General features: G+C 56.1%; 2 protein-coding genes across 3 annotated transcripts; one reads left to right on the top strand and one right to left on the bottom strand.

Moving 5' to 3' along the window:
- On the bottom strand, window positions 1-5,175 carry SLC35B1 (solute carrier family 35 member B1). The gene is made up of 9 exons (XM_040087240.2): window positions 5,014-5,175; window positions 4,246-4,349; window positions 4,041-4,171; window positions 3,376-3,406; window positions 2,921-3,078; window positions 2,440-2,566; window positions 1,727-1,833; window positions 1,281-1,434; window positions 1-356 (listed from the first exon to the last, which is right to left on the bottom strand). Exons 1-9 carry the CDS (start codon window positions 5,112-5,114, stop codon window positions 304-306), a joined length of 966 nt encoding a protein of 321 aa, XP_039943174.1. The 5' UTR covers window positions 5,115-5,175; the 3' UTR covers window positions 1-303.
- A 1,007-nt stretch (window positions 5,176-6,182) lies between these two features.
- KAT7 (lysine acetyltransferase 7) lies at window positions 6,183-22,288 on the top strand. Of its 2 annotated transcripts, XM_040087237.2 has the most exons (15): window positions 6,183-6,308; window positions 7,713-7,860; window positions 9,087-9,263; window positions 10,161-10,400; window positions 11,565-11,647; window positions 11,851-11,940; window positions 12,384-12,482; window positions 12,627-12,737; window positions 13,879-14,070; window positions 15,013-15,102; window positions 16,778-16,918; window positions 18,387-18,480; window positions 19,136-19,282; window positions 20,122-20,228; window positions 21,591-22,288. In XM_040087237.2, the coding sequence occupies exons 1-15, from the start codon at window positions 6,294-6,296 to the stop codon at window positions 21,690-21,692; spliced, it is 1,836 nt and encodes a 611-aa protein (XP_039943171.1). In that variant the 5' UTR covers window positions 6,183-6,293; the 3' UTR covers window positions 21,693-22,288. The 2 variants fall into 2 exon arrangements, with proteins under 2 accessions (XP_039943171.1, XP_058279652.1); XM_058423669.1 differs by lacking the exons at window positions 20,122-20,228; window positions 21,591-22,288 and adding an exon at window positions 19,811-19,950.
- The last annotated feature ends 207 nt before the right edge of the window (window positions 22,289-22,495 follow it).

Below are 22,495 nucleotides of genomic sequence, written 5' to 3'. Positions count from 1 at the left end.
TCATTGTCCGCTTTTCTTTAATAAAGATAGGAAGGATTTGTGTTTTCCTGTTAAGGCAAGGATCTGCTGCTGCTGCTCGGCTCCAAGGGGCAGCTCCGATTACACACACACAAAAAAAAGCTGAATTTCACCTCCAACTAAAGGATTACATTTTAGAGACGATTTTAGAATTTAAAAAAAAAAAACCAAACTCAAACCCAAATTCCACACGGTTTCCTTCTGATTCCCTGTCCTGAGTCCAGTTCCACACCAGATTCTGAGGTACAAGACAATAAATTAAAAGTTCATTCTGCCCGGTCAACCTCAGTGCGACGTCTTCTTCACCCCCTTCCCGAATTTGGCATCGAGTCCAAGGCCTGGGAGGAGACAAAACGCCAGGTTTGTGCTCTTCAGACCGGCAGGAAAACGGGAATTTCGGGAAAAAATCAGCCGGATGTCCCCAAATTCACCCCCGGAACGAGCTGGGTAAATAATACCCCCAGCTAAAAGTTTTACCCAGTAAAAAAGTAAAACAAAAATCTCTGTTCCATTCAGTAAAAAAAAATCCTTTACCTTTAAAATTACTTATCTTTAAAATAACACCCCAAAACAACCCACAGGCAGCTTAAGAAAGCTGCCGATAAAACAAAAAAACTTCACAAAACACGTTCCCGGGAGGTTGTTTTTATAACAATTAAAACCACAAAAAACCTGTTCTAAGTTATCAATAAAAGAAATGTTGTAATAAATTAAAATAATAATAAATTATTATTTATATAAATATATTCATGTATTTATATAAAATAATACATTAAAATTAAAAAACCGTTTCCCTCTTCAAATAAACTCGTAAAAAAGTATTTCATAGATAGTAACGAAATAAAAGTTCTGAGTTTTGTCTCTTCGTGTTATTAATCAAAAAATAAGCGCTTGTAAAAAGAAAAAAAAGTTTTAAAAAACTTAATGAAATTTAATTTTCTTCTTTTAGCATATATTAATAAATCTATTAATAAATCTATTAATATTAATAAATATATTAATAAATCTATTAATAAATCTATTAATAAATCTAATTAAACCTGCTTTACCTTTCTCCTAACCTATCTCACAACTAAAAAAGAAATGCTCAAACCACTAAATTTACCAAACGAAAGCAGACCAAGGTGAAACCATCGGCGGGGAGGAAGGACCGGAGGGGCGGACGCGCCGGCGCCAGGCTCCCTCCCTCCCTCCCGCCCCGTCCCCGTGGGTCTGAGGAGCTGCCGGGGCAGGGATCCGGCGGATTCCCGTCCCAGACTCACCCAGGAACACCAGCACGGTGCCCACCCACTGCATGGGGCTGATGGGGTTGGCGAAGAGCACCACAGAGGCCAGGATGGTGAAGAACTTGCGCGTGGTGGTGATGATGGAGCAGGTCAGCGGCCCGAAGTACACCACGGTCATGAAGATGAAACTCTGCCCCGAGAGAACGCAGCCCCCCGTCACTGTCACTGTCGCTGCCAGGACGGGAAAATCCCAAAGGATCTCCCCCCACATCCCGGTTATTCCTGGGTCTGCGCAGTCCTGGCATGAAGCTCGTCCAGGATGGCTTTTCCCCCATCCCAGGGTGATCCAGCCCGGCCTGGGACACTGCCGGGGATGGGGCAGCCACGGATTCCCAGGGAATTCCATCCCTGCTGCTGCCAGGGAAGGAAATCCCGCCCCAAATCCCAGCCCTGACCCCGTGGGACCAGCCCAGGGCACCGACCTGGCCCAGGGCGCTGGTGAGGCCGAAGAGGAGGATGTTGGAGATGATGCTGGGATAACGCTCCGTGAAACTCAGGAACTCCCAGAGCTCCCCCGTGAACAGGATCCCTGGAAAACAGCCCGGGATGAGCAGCCTGGACGGGGATTCCCCACCCACGTGGGGGCAGGTCGGGCTCAGAACCCCCAAAAACAGGGAGCGAGTCCCACAAACACCAGGAAGGAACAGCAGCAGGACGAGCCATCGCCCTCCTGGTTAATTAGTGAAAGAAAGATCATTAACTGGGATCAAACTCCAGCAGAACAGTCCCCAGCAATTCACCGGGAGCTGCTGCCAGCTCCTGGAACACTTTGGGCCGGAAGGGACCCTTCAAGTGCCACGGGCAGGGGCAGCTCCCGACCCTGCTGGGCTCCAGATTCTGCTCCCAGCTGGAGCAGGAGCCGCTCTGGGGTGGCAGGAGTGGGGCAGGAACAAAGGAAAACCCCACCAAAGGCCAGCCCCAGAGCGCTGTGGGGCCCAGATCCAGCCCCAGAGCGCTGTGGGGCCCAGATCCAGCCCCAGAGCACTGAGGGGCCCAGATCCAGCCCCAGATCCAGCCCCAGAGCGCTGTGGGGCCCAGATCCAGCCCCAGAGCACTGCCCCAATCCAGCCCCAGAGCACTGCAGAGCCCACATCCAGCCCCACAGCGCTGCCCAGATCCAGCCCCAGCTCCTCACCTGCCCCCAGGAAGAGCGTGGAGCACAGGTTGACGTTGAGCATCATGTGGTTGGAGCCCGTCTGGTAGTGAGCCCTCATGTGGTCCTGGGACACCCCCGTGAGCCCGTCCAGGGTCAGCGACAGCAGCTGGGGACAGAGGGACGGACAGGGCACGGACAGGGCACGGACAGGGCACGGACAGACGGACAGACAGACGGACAGGGCACGGACAGACGGACAGGGACGCGGGGTTTATCCCAGGTGAGGAGCGAATCCCACCTGAGAGCCCAGGGTTCACCTAGGTTTAAACCCCGCCTAAAAGCCCGGGGTTTATCCCAGGTAAGGGCTAAAATCCCACCCGAGTCCCAGGGTTTATCCCAGCAATTGAAACCCTGGGACTGATCCCAGGTGTAAATCCCGAGAGCCCCGGGGCTCCTCCCAGGTGTGACCCCCACCCCAAGGCCTGGCCCTGTGGGGTCTCTGTGGGGTCCCTGCACTCACCAGGAGCAGCTCCCCGTAGCCAAAGACGTGCTCGGTGTCCCCTGTCCCTTTTTTGGGCTTGTAGAGGAACAGGGCCACCCCCGCCACGATCAGCAGCACGCACAGGTACTTGGCTGGCGGGTACCTCTTCCGCAGCAGGGTCACCCCCAGCAGCATCACTGGGGAAAAGGGAGGTCAAAAACTGCCCCTAAATCCCCTCACGGGAGTTAAATCCCTAAAAATTCACCCCCAGCGGCATCACTGGGGATAATGGAGGTCAAAAACTGCCCCTAAATCCCCTCACGGGAATTAAATCCCGGAAATGTCATTCCCAAACCATGGCTGGGAAGAAAGAACATCACAAACCGATCCCAAAGCCTTCCCTGGGATCAAACCCAGCCTGGGACAGCTCTGACAGCGGCTGCTGGAGGCACAGAAATCCACAGAAACCCAGGAAAAATGGGGAATTCTCTCACCTGGAATGGGTTTACAAGACTTGCCCAGGACCTGGGAAGGGAAAATGGGTGTCAGTGATCCCCATCCCCAAAGCGAGACCCCAAACATCCCCCGGGGCAGCTGAGTGGACGTTCAGCACCTGCCTCAAAATGAAAAACTGAATCCACCCCATTAACAATTCCCAAACTCCCGATGCCATTCCCGGGGGGTTTCTGTCTCTCCAAAGCCATTCCCAGGGGGTTTCTGTCCCTCCAAAGCCATTCCCGGGGGGTTTCTGTCCCTCCAAAGCCATTCCCGGGGGGTTTCTGTCCCTTGTGTCTGAGCTCAGCCCCTCCCTGCACCCCCTGCAGTGACAATGACACCAGAGTGACCCCGGGACAACGAGAGGCAGGGTCGGTGTCCCCTCAGTGTCACAGCCAGTGTTACAGCAAGGTCCCTGGCCATTGTCCCCAGTGTCCCCTCAGTGTCCCAGGCAGGGTCACAGCTGGGGTCCCCCCAGTGTCCCAGCCATTATCCCTGGTGTCCCCTCAGTGTCCCCATGTCCCCGGTGTCCCCCCAGTGTCCCCCCAGTGTCCCAGCCATTATCCCTGGTGTCCCCTCACTGCCCCAGCCACTGTCCCCGGTGTCCCCTCAGTGTCCCTGGTGTCCCCTCAGTGTCCCTGTGTCCCCGTGTCCCCTCGCCCACCTGCGTGGGGTAGCTGACGAACTGCAGCGCGGAGTTGCTGGACACCATGGCGCCCAGGTAGGACAGCGAGCAGGCCCCGTACAGCCACCCGCGCGTGCGGTCCGGCCGCGCCGCGTCCGTGAAGCGGATCACTGCGGGGACAGCGGCGGGGACGGCTCAGAGCGGCCCCGGGACCCCCGGGACCCCCGCCACCCCCGGGACTTACGGAGCTTGGCGAAGGCGGCGTTGATCACGCACTGGATGAACACGAGCGTCAGCGCGTACTTGAACTTCTCCTGCTTGGCTCCCTCCCCGTAGCGACCGCGGGTGCTGCGGGACGGACACGGGGACAGAGAGGGACAGAAACCGGTGACACCGGGGACAGAGAGGGACAGGAACCGGTGACACAGGGGACAGAGAGGGACAGAAACCGGTGACACCGGGGACAGAGAGGGACAGAAACCGGGGACACCGGGGACAGAGAGGGACAGAAACCGGGGACACCGGGGACAGAGAGGGACAGAAACCGGGGACACCGGGGACAGAGAGGGACAGAAACCGGGGATACCGGGGACAGAGAGGGTCAGGCACCGGGGACACCGGGGACACCTTGGGACAGAAACCGGGGATACAGGGGACAGAGCGGGACAGAAACCGGGGACACCGGGGACAGACATAGACAGGCATCGGGAACACCTCGAGGCAGAGCGTGACAGAAACCGGTGACGCCGGGGACACCGTGGGACAGGCACCGGGAACACCGGGGACAGAGCGGGACAGGCACCGGGGACAGAACCCAGGGCACGGGGAAGGAGCGGCCGGGTCCGGTTGCTCGGGTCTGCCCCGGTCCCTGCTCTCCAGAGCCCCCAGCTCCGGGTGTCCCCCTGGCCCCGGTCTCTCGCCGGTGTCCCCGTCCCGTGTCCCCGTTACTTCCCAGCTCCTCCCGTCCCCGCCCCGCGTCCCTCCAGCCACGCTCGGTCCCGGCGTCCCTCACATGCTCTCCTGCAGGATGCCATAGTAGAAGTAGCAGGCGAACACGCCGAGGAAGCAGACGGGCAGGCGGAGGCGCTCGGGCAGCCCCGCGCTCGCTGCCATGGTGGCGGCGGGGCCGCTCAGCGCGGGCGGCACCTCCAGCGCCACATCCCGCGGCGCCCCGGGCGGCCTCATCGGCCCCGCCGCGCCCGCACCGCCCCGCGCCGCCCGGCGCGCTGCCGGACGCGCCGCGGGGGGAGAAGCGGGCGAGGAGGGCTGGGAACAGCCCGGAGCCGGGCGGGGGCTTCGGACCGTGATTCCCGAGCCCTCCCCGGGGCTGCACCCGCCGCGGTTCGGCCGTGATGGGACCGGCGGTGAGCGGCGCGGAGCAGGCGGTGCCGGGGGCACCCCGGCTTCGGGGGTCTTCGCGATGCAGGGCGCGAGCAGGAGCGCCCCCAGATGTGGAGGGCGGCGATTGGGTGCTCTGAGGAGGGGGGGCACAGGGACGGGCTGTGATTGGTGAACCGGGAGGAGGCGACACCGAGCGGGGCCCTCCGGGGTCCTTCCACCGGCCCGGGCCCGGCTCGGAGCCGGGGGGGGGCGGCGGTGCCGGGTCCGGGACCGGTTCCGCCCCTCTTAAGGTCCCGTTCTGTCGCTGCTGCTGCTCCAAGCAGCGCCTCTGGGAGGTTCCCGAGCACGGGAAAAGCACTTTGGCCAGGGAGGGACGAACCCTCTCCAGGGCACTTCGTCCTTCACAGTTCCTCTCATCCTTACGGGAATTCCAACCCAATTCACAATCCCCGGGATGCTTCCTGGCTGTCACATCCCACCTCCAGGGCACTGCTTTCCGCAGGCTGCACGGAGGAGCTGCCGGGGCTGGAATTCTCAAGGCTTTGCACCGCGAGGGAGCTCTGTGAGCTCCGGCGGCTCAACTGGGCCCTGCCCGCACTCACGGCGGCCTCGTGCCCCTATCAAAGATGGCGGCAACACCGAGCCCCACTGCCCGAACCAAACATGGCGGCTCGCGGCTTCACTGCCGGCGTCGCCTGCCCGGCTCCAATATGGCGTGCGGTCACGTGACGGGGGGTGTGGGCCGCGTCCCGGCGGAAGCGTGAGGGACCGAGCAGGGAACGGCGGCTGGCGGCGGCGGGAGCGGGGCTGGCGCCGCCGGAGCAGACGTGCCGCAGGGCGGGGGACACGGCTGTCACCACGGAGTCCGCCAGCGCCAACACCGCGGCGGCCACCGCCGCTTCGCGGGCCGCGGGTGCCGGGGACCAGGCAACCTCGCTGCCCCCGCCCAGGATGCAGCGCAGGAAGGTGAGCACGGCCGGGAAACGGGGGAGACGGCCGGCGGGGAGATCGGCGAGCTCGGGCCGCTGCTTTGGACCCTTCCCCAGCCCCTCCGCTGCCTCTCTCGAGTCTAAAACTGGGGAAAAAATAGCGGCCTTGAGCCCCCAGCGCCCGCCCCCTGCCCTCTCTGATTGGCTCGGGCGCGGGCAGGCCGGGCGCTGATTGGTCGCTCCGCCTCTCACTCATCGCCCCAACGGCTCCCGTTTACCCTCCCCCGCGCCGGCAGTGGGTCGCGCCCTTCGCCGTTTCCGATTGGCCACGCGCTTGGAGAGCCGGCCGTCTATTGGACCGGTCTCAATGCCGGGCTGGCCGCTGATTGGCGGCCGCTGCTGTCCATCCTCTCCCCCAACGGTCACCTCGCCGCGCCAGCCTCGTTTCTCCCTTCCCCCCATCCCGCCGCGGCCCCCCCTCCGGTTGGCGTTGCCGTGGGAGCAAGCCTCGCTCTGATTGGTCGTAGTTCGCTGTCAATCACGCGCGGTGGCGGTCGCGTTTTTACTCCTCGAGCTTCCATTGGTGTGCCTCCCTCTGGGCCCTGCCCACGCGCGCTGTGATTGGCTGGGGCCGGCGCGGCTCCGCTGGGTGCAAAACAAAGCGGCGCGGGGGTCGCGCTCCCGCCGGCGGCGCGAGGCGCCCCCCGCCCCGTCCCCTCATGGCGGCCGCGCCCCTCCCCGTTCCCCTCACGGCCGCCGCCATCGCCGCCCCCTCACGGCCCTGCCCGCACCGGGGTCCCGCAGCCGCCCCCCAGCCCCGACCGGCACCTGCCGCCACCCCCTGACCCCCGCTGTCCCCTCACGGTGTTACCGTTTAACCGCACCTGGGGATTTGGCAGAAGCCCGGAATGTGGAAAAGACAAAAATAAAGCTCGTACGTTGAAGTATGGCTCGTTTAACAATGAAGTATGGCTCGTTTAAAAATGAAGTAAAATGCTAGAATGGTGTTAAGTAACCATGATAGCTGGAAGGGAAAAAGGAGAAAAAGTAGTAATTTGCTGACCGATGCCAGTCCCCCTTCTGACATCCAGATTGCTCCCCCCACTCTTGGGATAATTCCCGAGAATTCCTCCAGTTTGTGTACTGGGAACATCACTGCGTGGTGGGGAATATCCCTTTGGCCAGTTGGGATCACCCGTCCTGGTTTCTTTTTTGGAAAGCTGGCAGAGCAGGAGACACAAAAAGAAAGGGAATAAAGAGCCCCTGATTTGGGATAAACCACACAGATCACCCTTCCCGCTGAGGTGGCTGGGAGGACGTGGAGAACATTCAATACTCCCTGCTTGTTTTGCGGATTTTTAACAGCAGAAGTACAATATATTAACACTGAAACATGCTAACAGTATAAGCGTTTCAATGCGGGCGCTGTGTGCTGTTGCAGAGGAACGCGGGCAGCAGCTCGGACGGAACGGAGGACTCGGATTTCTCCACGGATCCCGAGCACACGGACAGCTCTGAGAGCGATGGCACCTCGCGGAGATCCGCCCGCGTCACCCGCTCCTCGGCCAGGCTCAGCCAGAGCTCCCAGGGTGAGGGATCGCCTCCTTAAACTGGGAAGGGCTCCTTCTTAATCCAGGGAAAAACTTCTCCTTAAATCAGGATAAGACTCCTTCTTAAACCAGGGAAAAACTTTTCCTTAAACTGAGGAAATGTCTTCCTCAAACAAGGGAAAACCTCTTCCTTAAACTGAGGAAATCTCTTCCTTAAACAAGGGAAAACCTCTTCCTTAAACTGAAGAAATCTCTTCCTTAAACCAGGAAAAGGCTCTTCCAGCCCCACACACAAAATCCCAGCTGCAGCTCCATGCCAGCAGCAATCCTGCTGTTCCCCAGGGTTACGGGCTCTTATCTAAACACTGACAGTTCTTATCTAAATCCTGACCGTTCTTATCTAAACCCAGGGATCTTCACTTCTCCCAGTGGGAGCTGGGTAGTAATTACGGGTTAATTAAGTTGTTAAACCTGGAAAAAGCTGCTGTTGCTCCAGATTGCTCTGAGCATCCTGAGATTTTTTATCAGGCAAGGCCAGAGCGGGGTGACGCGGGCAGGACAGAGCCACAGGGTGTTGGGAGTCCCTGTGGGTGCTGTGGTGTCCCCATGGTGTCCCCGCAGTGTCCCCACGGTTCCTGTGCTGTCCCCATGATGTCCCCATGGTTCCTGTGATGTCCCCATGGTGTAACCATGGTGTCCCCTGCTGTCCCCATGGTGTCCCTGCAGTGTCCCCACAGTTCCTGTGGTGTCCCCGTAGTGTAACCGTGGTGTCCCTTGCTGTCCCCATGGTGTCCCTGCAGTGTCCCCACAGTTCCTGTGGTTTCTCTGTGGTGTCCCCATGGCCCCTGTGCTGTCCCTGCGCTGTTCCCCGGTGTAACTGTGTGTCCTACACTGTCCCCACACTGTCCCTGTGCTGTTCCCACGCTGTCCCCCGGTGTAACTGTGTGTTCTCCAGTGTCCCCACGCTGTCCCCACGCTGTCCCCGTGCCATCCCCCAGTGTAACCGTGTCCCCCGCGCTGTCCCCACGCTGTCCCCATGCCATCCCCCGGTGTAACCGTGTCCCCCACGCTGTCCCCGCGCTGTCCCCGCGCCGTCCCCCGGTGTAACCGTGTGTCCCCCACGCTGTCCCCGTGCCATCCCCCGGTGTAACCGTGTGTTCCCCACACTGTCCCCGTGCCATCCCCCGGTGTAACCGTGTCCCCCACGCTGTCCCCGTGCCATCCCCCGGTGTAACCGTGTCCCCCGCGCTGTTCCCCGCGAGCAGACTCCAGCCCGGTGCGCAGCGCGCCGGCGTTCGGGCCGGACGAGCCGGTGTACTCCACGCGCAGGGTGACGCGCAGCCAGCAGCAGCCGGCTCCCGTCACCCCCAAGAAGTACCCGCTGCGACAGACGCGCTCCTCCGGCTCCGAGACCGAGCAGGCCGTGGAGTTCTCCGACAGAGGTGCGTGCGGCTCCCGCAGGGCGGGGGTCCCTCGGGCACGGGGGGATTCTCAGAGGTACATGGATTCCTTGGATTGTACATGGATTTCTTGGATAGAGGGGGGATTCTCAGAGGTACATGGGTTCCTTGGATAGAGGGGGGATTCTCAGAGGTACAGGCATTCCTTGGATTGTACATGGATTCCTTGGATAGAGGGGGGATTCTCAGAGGTACAGGGAGGAGTAGGGAAACACCTGCTCTGAGGGCAGGAGGGGCTCTGCAGGGTCCCTGAGGTGATGCAACACTGCCTGAGGCCAGCATTGCTATTATTTATATTTATATTTATATTTATATTTATATTTATATTTATATTTATATTTATATTTATATTTATATTTATACATATATTTATACTTCTATTTATTTACAATTTGCATATTACATATACTTAGAAATATATTGGAAGCCTTCTCCACGGCCTCAGGTGAAATGCAGCGTTTTCTTGGGGGTCAGTGCCTGTGTCAGCGCAGGAAGCCCAAAATTCCCAGTGCCCAGGGTTCCAACGGGAGTTTGGGAGACATTTGGGGAGCTTTCCCCAGCTCCCTGCAGCACAGAGGTGTTCGTGGAGCTTTTCCCCAGTACCCAGGGTTCCATCAGGGGGTTGGGAGACATTTGTGGAGCTTTTCCCTAGCTCCCTGCAGCCCAGAGGTGTTTGTGGAGCTTTTCCCCAGCTCCCTGCAGCCCAGAGGTGTTTGTGGAGCTTTCCCCCAGCTCCCTGCAGCCCAGAGGTGTTTGTGGAGCTTTCCCCAGCTCCCTGCAGCACGGAGGTGTTCGTGGAGCTTTCCCCCAGCTCCCTGCAGCACGGAGGCGTTGCTGGATCTTTCCCCCCGCGCTCCATCCCCTCTGCTCCTCGCGCAGACACCAAGAACGCGGCGGATCAGGACGAGTCCCCTCCCCGCACGCCCACGGGCAACGCGCCCTCGTCCGAGTCCGACATCGACATCTCCAGCCCCAACGTGTCCCACGACGAGAGCATCGCCAAGGACATGTCCCTGAAGGACTCGGGCAGCGACCTGTCCCACCGGCCCAAGCGCCGCCGCTTCCACGAGAGCTACAACTTCAACATGAAGTGTCCCACGCCCGGCTGCAACTCCCTGGGTAAACTTCCCTGGCACTCCCAAGGATCCTCGGGATTCGGGATGGTGGCGAGAGAGAGAGAGAGAGAGAGAGAGAGAGAGAGAGAGGCAGCCTTGGTGCAGTTTTGTCCAGAAAGGGAATTTTAATACTGCAAAAATAAGGAATGATAAAGTGCATGGTGTATCTGGAGGGAAGTGGAGCAAGGTGGTAACGAGGGGCAAAAAGCAGGAGGATGGGGTCGGACAGGGTGTCCTGGTTTAGGGCAAATTTGGGGAAAAAAAAACCCCAAACGGGGTCCAAATCAGCCCCTTCTCCAACCAGTCTGGGAGAAAATCTCCTCAGAGAAGGGGAAAAAACCTATTTATTTAACAGAGTTTGTTAGTCTTCGCTAGTCTTAAAGGTTCAGAATTTAACACACAGCATAAGCAGAGCAGATGGGGGTAAAAGCATCAAGAGGGGTATTTATACATTCTGGTGGAGGTGGGTGTTAAGGTGGGGTCTGAGGGAAGGGTCCAACAGGGCAGAACAATTAGGAAAATTAAAATTAACGCCCCAAAAATCAACCTAAGGGTAACACGAAGAGCTAGGAACTTTCTGGCAGCATTTTGCGTGCTTGAGCTGAGGGAGGATGTGAATAAGCCTCTTGGTTATCACACTTTGAACGAGGTTTCCCAGGTGTTCTTAGTCCGGATTTTTCCTCTTTCCCAGGGTAGCTGCCCTCTGCCGGGGCCCTGGCAGTCCTGCTGAGAGGTTCCTGCTTTATTCCCGCTGGGCTGGGTGTCAGGTGCTAAAAACAGGCAGCGAACTGGGCTCAGGAATATCGAGAAGCGGGTCTGGAGGAGGGATGTGAGGGATAAATACAGGGATGTTGTTCCTGGAGGTGTTTTCTGTTTGGGGGGGGTGACAGGATGAGGAAGCAGATAGGAGAGTGGGCACAGGTGTGGGAGGAAAAGTGCCAGGTTTGTGGGCAGGGAGTTGGGTTTTTTGCCAGAAGCAGGATTCCAGTCCCAAATTACTGCGCTCCCATCACTGGCTGCTTTGGCTTAGCGTGAGATAAAAGATTTTCCTTCCTTTCTAAACCAGGAAATTTCCTCCTCCTGTGAGGGGTCTGCCCATCTGGGAGGCTTTTCCCACCCCTTTGGGATCATCTGTCACCGGTTTTGTTGTCCCTCTGACCCCTTGCAGGACACCTGACCGGGAAGCACGAGCGCCACTTCTCCATCTCGGGCTGCCCTCTCTACCACAACCTCTCAGCAGACGAGTGCAAGGTGAACCTCAGCATTTTTACCTGCTCATTTGGGACTTTCCCTTCCTCCTTTGGGATCTCCAGGACGAAATCCCGAGCCTTGGTGGTCCGTGAGCAGAAAGCAGCTCGCACCTGCGCGGCTGCGGGGCAGGGGAGCTCCACCTGGGAGGGCAGGGGGGTGACAGGAGGCGGCTGCAGCGCTGACAGGGGAGTTTTGTCCTCCAGGTGCGAGCTCAGAGCCGGGACAAGCAGATTGAGGAGCGGATGTTGGCCCACAGGCAGGATGACAACAACAGGCACGCCACCAGGCACCAGGTGAGCGGGCACAGCCTCGGCTCCCGGCTCCCAGCTCCACACCCCTGAGGAGCTGCTGACCCTGCCCAGCAGAGGAATTCCTTGTGTCCCTTGAGGGAGGAGGTGGGAGCAGGCAGGGGGAGCAGGGGTGATCCTTTTCCCCGCGTTTGGGTGTGCAGGACCAGGGAATTCCTGCAGGATGATGTTCCCCGGTCCCTGAGTCAGCTGGGAGCTGTTCCCCAGCACGGAGCGTTCCAGGAGGAGCTCACCCTGGCCCGTGGTGGGAAGGGAAATTTCCTGGTTTGCATTCCTGTGCTGCACCTGCGGTGCCCTGCGATTAGCAGAGGATCTGGTTCAAACCCCGTGGACCGGCAGCCAGGACGGGAATTCTTTGGGGTGGGCAGTGGGGGGGATGTTTGGAGGGGCTGGAGCCTCTGAGGGTCCCTCCCTGGGGTTTCTTCCAGGCCCCCACAGAGAGGCAGCTGCGGTACAAAGAGAAGGTGGCTGAGCTCAGGAAGAAGAGGAACTCGGGGCTGAGCAAGGAGCAGAAGGAGAAATACATGGTAAAAGCAGGGATTTTCATCCTTTCATTCCCTTACGGGATGGCGCCAGAGCAGAATTCCGGTTGGGACCGAGCCCCCTCCCAGCTGGAAAAGCTGCAGCACCCAGCAGCTCAGCGGCCAGACCCCTGTCCCTTGGTTTCCCAGGAGCACAGACAAACCTACGGCAACACCAGGGAGCCTCTCCTGGAGAACCTGACCAGCGAGTACGACCTGGAGCTGTTCCGGAGGGCTCAGGCGCGCGCCTCCGAGGACCTGGTGAGATCCGGCCCTGGGGCAGCGCCGGCCGGGCCCCGGGGGCGGTGGGGCCGGGGGGGCAGCGCAGGGAGCGGGGCTGAGCGCTGGAGGAGCAGCTGGGGCTGAGCCCCGCGCTCAGGAACGCGCGCTGGCGTTCCAGGGCTGCTCCCGGGGGACAGCGGCAGCTTCGGCTTCCTGGCTGAGTTCACAGCCTGGTGTTGCTGGAGCTGCTGAGGAGCTTCCCAAAGCCACATCCCATCTCAGAGAGGGATCAAAGGATCCTTTGATGCTGTCCTGGGACACTTGGGGCGCCTGGGGCAGAGCCTTGGGCTGGAAGAGCCCTCTGAGATCATCGAGTGCCACCGTGACCTGACACCACCTTGTCACCAAGCGCCACATCCAGGCTTTCCCAAACACCTCCAGGGGCGGTGACACTTCCCTGGGCAGCCCCTTCCAATTCCCAGCCCCTTTTTCCGGGGAGAAATTCCTCCTCAGGAGCAGCCTGAGCCTGCCCTGGCGCAGCCTGGGGCCGTGTCCTCGTGTCCAGCAGAGCCTGAGCCCACCCTGGCTGCGCCCTCCTGTCAGGGGTCACGGAGAGCCGTGAGATCTGATCCTTCTGTCCAGGATAAACAGCCCCAGCTCCCCCAGCTGCTCCTCACAGCGCTCCTGTCCCCGTGGATCAGGAGAGGAACAGGCAGCGAGCCATAGGGATTTAACGAAATTAACGAATTCAGAAGATTTGAAACAGATTTCCTGCAGGAAAACAAATCCCAATCCTCCTGCAGCTGCGGGGGCTCAGGACTGCTGGACAGCTAGCCAGTATGATTAAGCAGAAGCTGTTTATTGTTTACATTAAGCCATTGTTTATACATTCTAAAAGCACTGTTCACATTGCTCTTGTCTTGTCCACGTGTTCAGCACACACCTTCAGAAAACAGGGTTGGTTACAGCCCAGTGCTCCACAGCTTTCCTTTATCTGCTTCGTGCACCCTTGGCATTCTGCTTCTCAGCTTCTTTCCTCTTTTAGAACAATTTCTGTCTTAGCAACTCTGGCGAATTCCAGAGGGCTCTGATAAGAACCAGAGGCGGTTTGGCCTCAGCTGTTCCAGTCCATTGCTTTGAGTTCAGTATTTTGGCTGAGCCTGCGCTTCCCCCCGGGCAGGAGAAGCTGAGGCTGCAGGGGCAGATCACCGAGGGCAGCAACATGATCAAGACCATCGCGTTCGGGCGCTACGAGCTGGACACCTGGTACCACTCGCCCTACCCCGAGGAGTACGCGCGCCTCGGGCGCCTCTACATGTGCGAGTTCTGCCTCAAGTACATGAAGAGCCAGACCATCCTGCGCCGGCACATGGTGAGCGCTGGGGAGGGCTCAGTCCCGCTGGGAATGGTGCTGAGGGGCTGGGGAGGGCTCATTCCTGCTGGGAACGGAGCTGAGGGGCTGGGGAGGGCTCAGACCCTGCTGGGAACGGAGCTGAGGGGCTGGGGAGGGCTCAGACCCTGCTGGGAACGGAGCTGAGGGGCTGGGGAGGGCTCAGACCCTGCTGGGAATGGAGCTGAGGGGCTGGGGAGGGCTCAGACCCTGCTGGGAACGGAGCTGAGGGGCTGGGGAGGGCTCAGACCCTGCTGGGAACAGAGCTGAGGGGCTGGGGAGGGCTCAGACCCTGCTGGGAACGGAGCTGAGGGGCTGGGGAGGGCTCAGACCCTGCTGGGAACGGAGCTGAGGGGCTGGGGAGGGCTCAGTCCCGCTGGGAACGGAGCTGAGGGGCTGGGGAGGGCTCAGACCCTGCTGGGAATGGTGCTGAGGGGCTGGAGAGGGCTCATTCCTGCTGGGAATGGTGCTGAGGGCTCAGCCCTGCTGCAAATGGTGCTGAGGGACCAGGAAAGGCTCATTCTCCCTGGGAATGCTGCTGTGACCCTGTGTGCCCGGCCTGGCTCGCTCCCCCATGGAAATGTCCAATGGCGTGTCCCTGTCCCAGGGCAGGGTGACAGCATGACAGCCCCTCTGTGTGTCCCTGTCCCAGGGCAGGGTGACAGCTCTGTCCCTGTCCCAGGGCAGGGTGACAGCTCTGTCCCTGTGTCCCTGTCCCAGGGCAGGGTGACAGCTCTGTCCCTGTGTCCCTGTCCCAGGGCAGGGTGACAGCTCTGTCCCTGTCCCAGGGCAGGGTGACAGCTCTGTCCCTGTCCCAGGGCAGGGTGACAGCTCTGTCCCTGTGTCCCTGTCCCAGGGCAGGGTGACAGCTCTGTCCCTGTCCCGGGGCAGGGTGACAGCTCTGTCCCTGTGTCCCTGTCCCAGGCCAAGTGCGTGTGGAAGCACCCCCCGGGCGATGAGATCTACCGCAAGGGCTCCATCTCCGTCTTCGAGGTGGACGGCAAGAAGAACAAGGTGAGGGCCGGGCCGGGCACCCGCAGGGAGCCAGGGCCCTGGAGCCCCGGCAGGGATTCTGCTGCCTCCCCTTGGCCTGCGGAGTGGGGAGAGCTGGAGGCTTCCCTGGCAGGGGTGGAAAAGAGACAAGAGTGATGGAGGCATAAAGATAAAAAAGTACAAGAGCGATGGAGGCATAAAGATAAAAAAGTACAGGAATGATGGAGGCCTAAGGTTGAAAAGAGACAAGAGTGATGTGGGCCTAAAGTTATAAAAGAGACAAGAGTGATGGAGGCCTAAAGTTATAAAAGGTACGAGTGATGTGGGCCTAAAGTTATAAAAGAGACAAGAGCGATGGAGGCCTAAAGTTATAAAAGGTACAAGACTGATGTAGGCCTGAAATTATAAAAGATACAAGAGTGATGTGGGCCTAAAGTTATAAAAGAGGCAAAAATGATGTAGGCCTAAAGTTATAAATATACAAGAGTGATGGAGGCCTAAAGTTATAAAAGGTACAAGAGTGATGTGGGCCTAAAGTTATAAAAGAGGCAAAAACGATGGAGGCCTAAAGTTGAAAAGGTACAAGAGTGATGGAGGCCTAAAGTTAAAAAGAGATAAGAATGATACAGGCCTAAAGTTAAAAATACACAAGAATGATGGAGGCCTAAAGTTAAATATACACAAGAATGATGGAGGCATAAAGTTGAAAAGACACAAAAGTGATGGACGCCTAAAGTTAAAAAGAGGCAAAAATGATGGAGGCCTAAACTTAAAAAGATACAAGACTGATGTAGGTCTAGAGATAAAAAGAGACGAGAATGATGGAGGCTAAAGTTAAAAAAATACAAGAGTCATGTGGGCCTAAAGTTATAAAAGAGGCAAAAATGATGGAGGCCTGAAGTTGAAAAGGTGCAAGAATGATGGAGGCTAAAGTTATAAAGATACAAGACTGATGTAGGCCTAAAGTTAAAAAAGAGACAAAAATGATGGAGGCTAAAGTTAAAAATATACAAGAATGATGTAGGCCTAAAGTTAAAAAGGTACAAAGTGATGGAGGCTAAAGTTACAAAGAAACAAGAATGAGGAATAAAACATCGAGGCTGCTTTTGTGCTGTGTAGGGTTAGGCCTTAGCAATTAGAAAAACGTGCGAAGCAAGAAGATAGAAAAGTTTAATGATGAGGTTTATGGAAGGGTGTAAAAAGTTCCTGAGTAATAAGAAATATGAAACGAGCCCCTGTTGTTAGATGCAAGGCGTTAATGTCATTTTAATGATTGGTTTTTGTAAGCTCTTATCAATTTACTGTCGCTTAGAAAGCTTCCAAAAAGCCTTGTAACCAAGAAAACTCTGCCAGCAAGAGGTGAGCTGTTGCCATCTTGTAGCTGCCTCGCGCTGTGCTGGGGTAGAGCTGGAGGAGCGTCTCTCCCGTCCCGCGGTTTGGGAATGTTCACATCCAGCCTCTGGGTGCTCCGGCGGCTGCCTCTGTGCCTCGGGAGCTGGGGGCAGCGCCCAGCCTCACCCACCCCCGTCACCCCCGGCATTCTCTCCTGGCCCAGCTGCTCTTTCCCCTTCATTCCTCCGATGATTCTGGATTTATTTGATTTTTTTGTTTGTTTTTGGCGGTTTTGCCCACATTTGGGCTGTCCCACAGCAGGAACCAACACCTGCATCTCTTTATCTTTATTTTTTGTGCCCAGATCTACTGTCAGAACCTTTGTCTGCTGGCAAAGCTTTTCCTGGACCACAAAACCCTTTATTACGACGTGGAGCCTTTCCTCTTCTACGTCATGACGGAGGCTGACAACACCGGCTGCCACCTGATCGGGTATTTCTCCAAGGTCAGAGGGAAACCTTCGACGCGCTCCTCACCCCAGAACGGGGTCTGGGGCCCCGGTCCCTCCTGCAGGCGCAGGATTCGCTGGGTTTGGGAGCAGATCGGGCTCCAGGGCTGAGCTGCGGCGGTGTTCTGTTTGCTGAGGCGTTGCTGCTGCTCCATCCTTCCTCGTTCCCGGCAAAAAACAATCCCAGACCAGCTCCGAGGAGGAGTTACTGCCAGGGAGCAGAGCGGTGTCTTTGGTGGAGAGAAAGAAATTGGGAAAAAATACATCTAAGTACAAAAAAAATGCATTAAAAAACCAAAAACCAGCTCCGAGGAGGAGTTACTGCCAGGGAGCAGAGCGGTGTCTTTGGTAGAGAGAAAGAAATTGGGAAAAAATACATCAAAGTACAAAAAAAATACATTAAAACCCAAAAACCAGCTCCGAGGAGGTGTTACTGCCAGGGAGCAGAGCGGTGTCTTCGTTAGGGGGGAAGGAAATTGGGAAAAAAATACATCAAAATACAAAAAAAATACATTAAAAACCAAAAACCAGCTCCGAGGAAGTGTTTTTGCTGGGGAGCAGAGTGGTGTCTTCATTAGGGGGGAAGGAAATTGGGAAAAAAATACATCAAAATACAAAAAAAATATATTAAAAACCAAAAACCAGCTCCGAGGAAGTGTTACTGCCAGGGAGCAGAGCGGTGTCCTTGGTAGGGGGGAAGCAATGTGGAAAAAAATACATTAAAATACAAAAAAAATACATTAAAAACCAAACCAGCTCCAAGGAGTTGTTATTGCCGGGAAGCAGAGCGGTGTCTTTGGTGGAGAGAAAGAAATTGGGAAAAAAATACATCAAAGTACAAAAAAAAAACATTAAAAAAACAAAAACCAGCTCCGAGGAAGTTTTACTGCCAGGGAGCAGAGTGGTGTCTTCCTTAGGGGGAAGGAAATTGGGAAAAAATACATTAAAATGCAAAAAAAATACATTAAAAACCAAAAACCAGCTCCGAGGAAGTGTTACTGCCAGGGAGCAGAGTGGTGTCTTTGGTAGCGGGGAAGCAATGTGGAAAAAAAGATATTAAAATACAAAAAAATACATCAAAAAACCAAACCAGGTAAAGGAAGTGTTATTGCCAGGAAGCAGAGCGGTGTCTTTGTTAGGGAGAAAGCAATTGGGAAAGAACACGGAGAAAAACACATAAAAATATTAAAAAATACATTAAAAAACCAAACCAGCTCCAAGGAGTTGGTATTGCCGGGAAGCAGAGTGGTGTCTTTATTAGGGAGAAAGAAATTGGGAAAGAACACGGAGAAAAACACATAAAAATACAAAAATTTTTGTATTAAAATAAAATTAAAATAAATACTGGGGGTACAAATATCAGATAAAGTCACCTCAGGACATTCCCCGTGATTTTTTTTTTTTTTTTAATAAAACAGTTCAATTCATAAAAAATCCTGAGTTCTGCCCCTGCTCTTCTTTCCAGGAGAAGAATTCCTTCCTCAACTACAACGTGTCCTGCATCCTGACCATGCCCCAGTACATGAGGCAGGGCTATGGCAAGATGCTCATTGACTTCAGTAAGTGTGGGCAGGAATCGCTCCGGCTGCCGGGGTCTGTCACCGACACAGAGCCGTCACACGCGGACGGGAGCTTTTCACAGAGGTCCTTCTGACCCCAGCTCACGGCCGAGACAGCAGAGAGAAGGAGAAACCCCTTTGTTTATTTCTTACTTTTTATACATTTCTGGGTCCAGCCGAAGATTGGCTTTTTGGGGTTTCCACCCCTCAGCCTCAGTGGCCAGACCAATTGTCAGTTACAATTGTTTTCAGGTTGGAAATATGCAAACAAAGGACAGAGAATGGAAAAGAAAGGGTTTGTTTATGTTACATCTGTGGGAAAAAGGTAGAAAACTGCTCTTAATATTGTACAATAACGAAAAGATCTGACTCCATTTATGAAATTCAAAAAGGCCTTAAAAAAACTCAGAGAAACCAGGGTAACAGGAATCCCCTCCCGGCTGCTGCTGCTCGAGCGCCCTTAGTTTCTGAGTAGTTTAAACAGGTTTTTTTTATTATTTTTAAATATTTTAATATTTAAATTATATAGTATATATTACATATTAATAAATATATAATAATTTTTATATATTATTATATATATTAATTTATAAATAAATATATTAATATTAATAATTAAAATATTTGATTTTAATATTTTAAAATATTTTTTTAGGCTATTTGCTGTCTAAAGTAGAAGAAAAAGTTGGCTCCCCGGAGCGTCCCCTGTCCGACCTGGGCCTGATCAGCTACAGGAGCTACTGGAAGGAGGTTCTGCTGCGGTACCTGCACAACTTCCAGGGCAAGGAGATCTCCATCAAAGGTCAGGGGCAGGTTTTGGGACGCGCCCCCCGCGCCTCTCGGGCCTGGCTGCGCCCACCCAGAGCTCGTGGAGCTCTGGATTTCATCTCCCGGCGGCTGGGAGTGGCACGGGTGGGCCGTTGGCAGCGCTCTGGAAGGGTGAACTGGCTGCTCTGGGGGAAAAAGGACGAGATTTTTAAAAGATCCTGCGGAAAGCTTCGTCCAGCTGCGTGTTAGAACGTTAATTTTAACAAAAAACCCAGCTCCAGCGGCCAGCTTGAGAATATTTGGCCTCCTTTTGGTGGCGTTTCTCTGTTGGTGGCACCTGGTGGGACATGGAGGCACCCTGGAAAAGCAGGATCGCAACTTCCAGAGGATTTGCCACAGATCCCAAACCCCTGCAGCCCTGGCTGTGCCCGCTCAGTCCCACAGCTGTGAGGGGATTGCAGCAGACCACTGCTGGGGCCCCGGGGCTTTGGGGCTGTTTTGGGGTGGTTTTGGGGCTGTTTTGGGGCTGGTTTTGGGGCTCTGAGCCGGGCTCTGCTTGCAGAGATCAGCCAGGAGATCCCAGGGAGGTTTTGGGGTGGTTTTGGGGCGTTTTTGGGGCTGTTTTGGGGCAGTTTTGGGGCTGTTTTGGGGCTGTTTTGCGGGCTCTGAGCCGGGCTCTGCTTGCAGAGATCAGCCAGGAGATCCCAGGGGGTTGTTTTGGGGTGGTTTTGGGGCAGTTTTGGGGCAGGTTTTGGGGCTCTGAGCCAGGCTCTGCTTGCAGAGATCAGCCAGGAGACCCCAGGGAGGTTTTGGGGCTGTTTTGGAGCTGTTTTGGGGCAGTTTTTGGGGCTCTGAGCCGGGCTCTGCTTGCAGAGATCAGCCAGGAGACCGCCGTGAACCCCGTGGACATCGTCAGCACGCTGCAGGCCCTGCAGATGCTCAAGTACTGGAAGGGCAAACACCTGGTGCTCAAGAGGCAGGTGAGCCTGGGCATTCTGAGAGCAATCTCCTCTCCCCTCCTCCTTTCCCTTGCTGCATCCAGGGGCTCCTTGGCTTCCCCATCCTGCTCCTCCTCATCTCCAGGGAGCTGGAGCTCCTCGTTCTTCAGCAGGGCAGGGACGAGCTCCCCTGACCCTGCAGGACACCCCAAATCCCACCCTGGGCACCCCTGGGGCCGTGCCCATTCCCTGTTCCAGCGCCCAGCACCCTCTGCATGAGCAGCTTTTCCCTAAAATCCACCCCAAATCCCACCCTGGGCACCCCTGGGGCCGTGCCCATTCCCTGTTCCGGCACCCAGCACCCTCTGCATGAGCAGCTTTTCCCTAAAATCCACCCCAAACCCCACCCTGGGCACCCCTGGGGCCGTGCCCATTCCCTGTTCCAACACCCAGCACCCTCGGCATCAGCAGCTTTTCCATAAAATCCGCCCCAAACCCCCCTGACCCGCTGGGATTGATGGAATCCTGCCTGGCTCCTGCTCCTTCCCTCCCTGGTGAATCCCTGCACTGGCCAAACGTTTTCCCTTCCCTGGGACTCTATTGAAGGGCTTCTGGAAAACTCCATGGAGGAGTTCCTTTGGGAGTTCCTTGGGAGTTCCTTGGGAGTTGTTTTGGAGTTGTTTTCCTGTCACTCTGCCGTAATTTTGCTGTTGCTTTGGTGTAACTTTGGTGTTCCTTGGCTGTAATTTTGCTATTATTTTGCTGTTGTTTTGGTTTTCCTTTGCTGTTGTTTTCCCGTTGTGTTTTCCCGTTGCGTTTTCCGGCTGTATTTTCCTGCTGCTTTCCCCTTCCTTTCCCACTGCTTCCCCCTTGTTTTCCCATTCCTTTCCCACTCCTTTCCCATTGCTTTCCCCTTGTTTTCCCTTTGTTTTCCCTTTGTTTTCCCCTTGTTTTCCCACTGCTCTCCCCTTGTTTTCCCGCTGCTCTCCCCTTGTTTTCCCGCTGCTCTCCCCTTGTTTTCCCGCTGCTCTCCCCTTGTTTTCCCCTTGTTTTCCCCTTGTTTTCCCTTTGTTTTCCCCTTGTTTTCCCCTTGTTTTCCCGCTGCTCTCCCCTTGTTTTCCCGCTGCTCTCCCCTTGTTTTCCCACTGCTCTCCCCTTTTTTCCCCTTGTTTTCCCCTTGTTTTCCCACTGCTCTCCCCTTGTTTTCCCGCTGCTCTCCCCTTGTTTTCCCACTGCTCTCCCCTTGTTTTCCCCTTGTTTTCCCACTGCTCTCCCCTTGTTTTCCCGCTGCTCTCCCCTTGTTTTCCCGTTCCTTCGAGGCACTAACGGCCGAACCGCGCTCCCCTCCGTGCTGCTGCCCCTCCACCATCACCCCTAAACCCCTCCTTGCCCTGCTCTCCCCAGGACCTGATCGACGAGTGGATCGCCAAGGAGGCCAAGAGATCCAACAGCAACAAGACCATGGACCCCAGCTGCCTCAAGTGGACCCCTCCCAAGGGCACCTAAGGGTCCCCAGCGGCGTCCCCAGCGCAGGAGCAGCCTGTGATTGCCTGCTGCAGTGTCCCCAGGGCGGGTCACCCCCCGTCCCCGGCCCTTTGTCCCCACAGTTCTGAGGAACTCGGATGTTTCGGCCTCAGTGAGGCCGCCAGGACTGGAAGTGTCGGGGAGCTGAGGAGCTGCGCTTGCTGTCCCCTGTCCCCTGTCCCCTGTCCCCTGCTCCGTGGCCCTGTCCCTCCTGCAGCCCCCCTGGCTCTGGGACAACGTCTGGAAACGCTTCTCTGGGGCAGCCCCGGCTCGGAACCGCTCCCGTTCCCCCTGTCTGAAGTAGCTGTAGTGGGATCGTCTCCCCCCAGTTCCAGCAGCTGTCCCGAGGATCCAGCAGATCCTCGCTGGGTTTCCTGTGCTTCAGCTGGAATTGCAGCTCCCGCAGCCCAGGGAGCCTCTGGGTGTTCCTGCCTCCCGCTCCCGGAGCCCCCACAGCTGGAAGCACCTCTGGATTAGAGCCCCCGTTCTTTCCTGGTGTGTATCTCGTGGAATTGCTGAGTTCCTGTACATAAACAACCTGCTGAGTGTATTCCCCTGGAGATGGTTTGGGATTTTCGGTTTATTTTGGTTTTTTTTCCCCAGAGCAGCTTTACTGGAATTGCAGGTCCCTTTTTATTGGAGTTTTTTTTGTTTGTTTGTTTTATTTTCCTCCCCCTCTCCAGGCTGAAGGAATCCAAACTCTGGCCTTTTCCAACGAGCCCCAGGATCCCCCAGCACCAATTCCAGGAGCTGCTGTGCTCCAGGGAGGGATGGATTCCCTGGGA

Source organism: Hirundo rustica, chromosome 27 (assembly GCF_015227805.2).
Source record: "Hirundo rustica isolate bHirRus1 chromosome 27, bHirRus1.pri.v3, whole genome shotgun sequence".
Classification (NCBI taxonomy): Eukaryota; Metazoa; Chordata; class Aves; order Passeriformes; family Hirundinidae; genus Hirundo; species Hirundo rustica.
Note: the sequence above shows the minus strand (reverse complement) of the source record. Positions and strands in the feature narration are given on the sequence as shown.

What these genes read in the sequence shown, in the direction of transcription:
- SLC35B1 (XM_040087240.2), bottom strand. Translation starts at nt 5,114, where the DNA reads ATGGCAGCGAGCGCGGGGCTGCCCGAGCGCCTCCGCCTGCCCGTCTGC. An exon ending in CGCCGCCTTCGCCAAGCTCC is followed by an intron (nt 4,172 to 4,245) that starts GTAAGTCCCGGG and finishes CTGTCCCCGCAG; the next exon opens with TGATCCGCTTCACGGACGCG. An exon ending in GCTACGGGGAGCTGCTCCTG is followed by an intron (nt 2,567 to 2,920) that starts GTGAGTGCAGGG and finishes CTCTGTCCCCAG; the next exon opens with CTGCTGTCGCTGACCCTGGA.
- KAT7 (XM_040087237.2), top strand. An exon ending in GGCACGCCACCAGGCACCAG is followed by an intron (nt 11,941 to 12,383) that starts GTGAGCGGGCAC and finishes GGTTTCTTCCAG; the next exon opens with GCCCCCACAGAGAGGCAGCT. An exon ending in TGATCGGGTATTTCTCCAAG is followed by an intron (nt 16,919 to 18,386) that starts GTCAGAGGGAAA and finishes TCTTCTTTCCAG; the next exon opens with GAGAAGAATTCCTTCCTCAA.